At 35.6% G+C, this 4,575-nt stretch overlaps 1 protein-coding gene across 2 annotated transcripts; it reads left to right on the forward strand.

The window, feature by feature from the left end:
• On the forward strand, positions 1-2,774 carry LOC102608988 (uncharacterized). 2 transcript variants are annotated; one of them, XM_052441717.1, is made up of 5 exons: positions 1-447; positions 539-666; positions 950-1,185; positions 1,978-2,163; positions 2,586-2,774. In XM_052441717.1, the coding sequence occupies exons 1-5, from the start codon at positions 113-115 to the stop codon at positions 2,613-2,615; spliced, it is 915 nt and encodes a 304-aa protein (XP_052297677.1). In that variant the 5' UTR covers positions 1-112; the 3' UTR covers positions 2,616-2,774. The 2 variants fall into 2 exon arrangements, with proteins under 2 accessions (XP_052297677.1, XP_052297678.1); XM_052441718.1 differs by having other exon boundaries at positions 7-447; positions 950-1,062.
• Positions 2,775-4,575: the final 1,801 nt, after the last annotated feature.

The following is a 4,575-nucleotide window of genomic DNA, read 5'->3' on the forward strand; positions in this document are numbered from 1 at the left end:
TTCTCGCCACAAAATAAAATAAAGTTGGGGGTTTGGGGGATATTGCTGTCTATTCATCAACGTTAGAGAGACAGACAAGCAAGTATTTGGGTTCGGCAACGCAAAAGAAACGATGCTGCTTAGCCTAAGCCAAGCTGCAGTACCAACAGCAAGAAATTGCTCCATCAACCTGAAACTCAGCAGCTCGAATCCTCCTCTCACATCAGATTCTCATAAAAAATCAAAGTTCATCGTCAAAACAATACACCCAAGAAGAAGAGCTCTTAGCCTAACCCTCGCAAAAGCCGATGGAAGCGTTGATTCTAATAACTCTGCCGCCGCAACTTCAAATTCAACTTCTCGTTCTTTTCAAGACGAAACAGTTTCTGTGGGTCAAGGGAATGTTCCTTTAGAAGGTGTTATCCAGTTCGAGAAACCCGATTTTTCTTCTCGTATAAACAAATGGGGGTATGGATATGGATGTTCACATTATTAATATATTTTTTTTATATTAGCTGATTATTTCTTGTTAATATTAGCTGGTATGGTGATATTTCAGTCGCGTGGCTTTGCTTGCTGGCGGGGATGTGTTGGCGTTGCTTTTGTTCTCTGCAATTGGAAGGTTTAATCATGGCTTCTCAGTCTTTGACTTTGATACTCTGCGTACTGCTGATCCTTTTATTGCTGGTATTCTTATGTTTCTCTGTCTATTATTTTTAAATTCCATGGACTGTGCTGAAAGCTTTGGCATTGTTTTGAGAATGTGTGTTGAGCTTGAATTGAACATGGACCACTTATTAATCAACCCTGTGGAACATTGAAGTGGCTGACGTGCAGGTCGTTGTTAAAGGAATTAATTTTTCCTTGGATTCCCAGTGATAAGTAGCCTCCAGTTCTCTGGGAAATACCCCTAAATTTTAATTTCCTAGAGTAGGAAAATTCTAATGTGATGTGTTTGGTTGTTCGATAGGGTGGTTCTTAAGTGCTTACTTTCTTGGGGGTTATGCGGATGACGGCCGTGGAATGAATGGTCTCTCAAAGGCCGTTGTTGCTGCCACTAAATCATGGGCTGCTGGGGTTCCAGTAAGTTTAACACCACTAACCAACCCACCTCTACACACACCCCCCCCCCTCCCCCCCAACCCAAAACTTTTGGTCTTCTCTCTATGTCATGGTGTGTACATACAAGTATCTGCATTTGTGCTAGTAAGTTATGCTGCTTTTGATTCTTTGTCACTACAATTGTTGATGTCAATTATGTACCTTTAATGATTCATTTATAGTAAATTGAATTGATAGTTCTCTTTCTGCTTGCTATAAGATACACGTTAACGCTCAAACTCACTAAGCAGACTTTTCGATTGCTTGATCCCAGTCTCTGGGTATGGATGTAGTCACATTGATGCAACCATTTTGGATCATTTTTTGCAGATCAATAAGGGAATGAAGTATCAGGAACATTTTGAATGTTCAAATTTGTGCTTTATGTGTTACTAAAATGACTATTCTCTCTTGCTTCCGTGGACAAAGGCTATATTTCCTAACGATGTTGAAACCTCACATTCTTTATCTTGTGTGTTTCCTGTTTGATTAAATATTAATATAATATAAACTATAACCATTTGGTGGTTATTGTCATTGATTCTGCATTCACGCACAACAAGTTTGCCCTGTCACTCTTTGAACTCCTCCTCCCCCCCCCCCCCCCCCCCCCCCCAACCAAAAAAAACAATTCAAACGCTTTATTATTCTCTATTGGGTTTGCATTTTTGTTGTCTCACAGTTGTTTCACTTTTCTAATTTGTGGGCTGCATTTTCTGAAAGACAGTTATTATCAAAGCTCATTTCACTTTGCTTTCAGCGTAAATGCTGTTTGGTTGGTCAGCATGTTTCAATTACTGGATACTTTGTAGCTACATTTTCTCTGGTTGCATTTTCATATACTGTAGCAGAAAGATGCTTGCTCAAATTCCATTTGTTTCCTTTTCTTTTTGGCAGCTAGGGTTAATTATAAGGGCAGTAACATCTGGCCATCTTCCACCATATACCTTCATCTTAGTAACAATGGGAACAACTGCTGTCTTACTCATTGGATGGAGAGCATTATTGTTCAGCTTTCTTCCAGATGATAAGAGCAAGAAAAATGATGTGTACCGTCGCGGCAACCCATTTGAGTTATTTGAGGTATGGGCCTTTTCCTGCTTAACACATGCAGTAAGATTTGAATAAATTTTTTGTTTGATTGTGTGGACATCAAAATTTTGATCATGTAGCTGCCCCAATTAAATCGATTAATTTGTGAGATTATAATTTTTTGTTCTCCATTCAAGTAATTAATGGTGCAGTAAAATGATAAAGAAAAAAGTGACACAGTTTGTTTAACATTTGTATGTTTAAGATTTGTTCTATGTTGAAAGATTTAAGAATATGATCATTTAGGTTTCCAAGCCATTTTATTCTTTTGCTTGAGTACGGCTTAAGTGTCCTATAAAAAAAAAGAAAAAAAGTTTATATGTATCAAAGTAAACTCAAGTAGCTTGTCCCTAGTACACCCTTATCAAATACATTAAGACTATAATTTCTAACAGCACAGAATGTTGTTGCAGTTGCTCACATCACTGGTTCGAAGGTGGTAATATGTCTCAAGATGAACAGTTTTCTGCCTTAATCTTGTTTTTGTTCATAGTCCCATGCTTATCAGCTTTAGTTATATCAGGTAAGAAGAACCTCAGGCAGATACAAATCCTATATTATGTTTGACATTTTGAATTCCAATATCATAGCACTTGCTGGGACTCTTGACTCTTTCTCTATTAACAGTATGTTGTTTTGCCATTAGTCCACTGTTTATGTAGGCAAGTTAGATCCTTGTGAGCAAATCAGAACTAAATAACAATAAGGGAGAAAGTATGTGAATTGTATTGGTAGCATTATCAGGGTATCTCCGTATCTGTCTATTTTCCCAAAGTTTAGTGGGTTATATATATGTCATGAACAAAAAGGCCTTGGACCGGCATGTTTTTTTCATGAAACTTCAAGTGTATATTCCAACTGTGTTGTTTGTCATTGATTACAAAATTCACGAATATTTTTGTAATTTTTTTTTTAAAAGAAACGACAGTTCTGTAAAAGTTACCTGCAAGTGAAAATATTTTCTTACAAATATATTTAGAAGAACAATAAGCTCCAATTATAACTTTTTTGCTTCCACCTAATTTAAAATTGTAAATTTGTAATAGGTAATGTATTTGATAAATAAGGCATGTTACAGGAAAACCCAGGCCAAATAAAGTATATCATTCACAAACGGATCCTTAGACATGGTTTATTTTAACAGGTGAATCTTAGATATCCCCTGCCGATAGCTCAAATTCAAAGAGAGGAGTTTTATTGGGAGCGGGGGTGCATGGTACCTAACAAAAATTGGCATTGTAGATGAATTTTTCTTTAAAAATAATAATAAGCTGTGTGGGTGTCCTACTGTGTCTGTTCCCCAACAAAATCATCATAAATCATTCAAATGCCCTATTGTGGTTTAATTATTATAGTTTAAAAGCTACCGAATTAAAATTTTTAATAATCACTTATTGTCGTAGTTTAAAAGTTAAATTAATTTTATTCATAATAAAAATTGTATAATATATTTATTATTTTTATTAAAATTATTATTAAAACTTCATATATATCACACAATATCAATTTTTATTTTATAATTACAATTTTTATCTAAACAGTTATGATTTTTAAGCCACAAGATCTCAATGTTGAACAAAACCTCCGTCATTCAATAAAAAATTTTCAATCCCTTCACGTGATTCTTGGTAGTGAAGTATCACTCAGTGGAGTGCCAGGCATGTAATTACATCACCGAATGCAGGCAGTAATTAGTAGCAGCCCATCAACAAAGGTTCATATGTTTGTGGGCAGACCTTTGAACCGACCTTTTTATGCAGAATGAAGCAAATATATTTCAGGGCAAAAGAAAAATTCTATTGTGTTATATCAAATTGCGAAACAAATTGTCAGAAAAGAAGGCAGCTAATGGGATACTGTCTTGGTGTGACTTTTATTTCCTCTTGAACACTTGCAAATGCGCGTACAGGCAATGATCAGAATCTTGATTTTGAGGCCAAAATGTTTTAGATAAAGTTGGGGTTGCAGTCACAATAATGGAAACGTAGCCAGACCTGTACTGCAAGATTCGATTCCCATGAATGATGTGAATAATGCCTTTCCCTGGAGTGGTTGGCAGCAAAAGATCTTCTATGTTTATTGTTGGTCTATATTTTATACAAGCTTCCCAAGATAACGTACCTGAATTGTTCGGCTTCCAAACTCATCAAATCATCATATTCTTTTATCTTTTCTGTTTTGAGCCATTGCTCATCATTATGCCGAATACACATATTCTGATTTTGCTCTTATGAGTTTTACTGTGCATTTGCGCGGCACATTATTATAATAGATCATAAGTTACACGTAATATCTTGTATCACTGACAAGTGAGTTCTTGAACTGATTTATAAGTTATAAACTCTCATAACTTAAGTTAACACATTTTAAATTGCAAAGCTCAATAACAAAACCGTTGATGAA

The sequence above is a fragment of the Citrus sinensis genome, chromosome 5, assembly GCF_022201045.2.
Source record: "Citrus sinensis cultivar Valencia sweet orange chromosome 5, DVS_A1.0, whole genome shotgun sequence".
In the NCBI taxonomy this organism is placed as follows: Eukaryota; Viridiplantae; Streptophyta; class Magnoliopsida; order Sapindales; family Rutaceae; genus Citrus; species Citrus sinensis.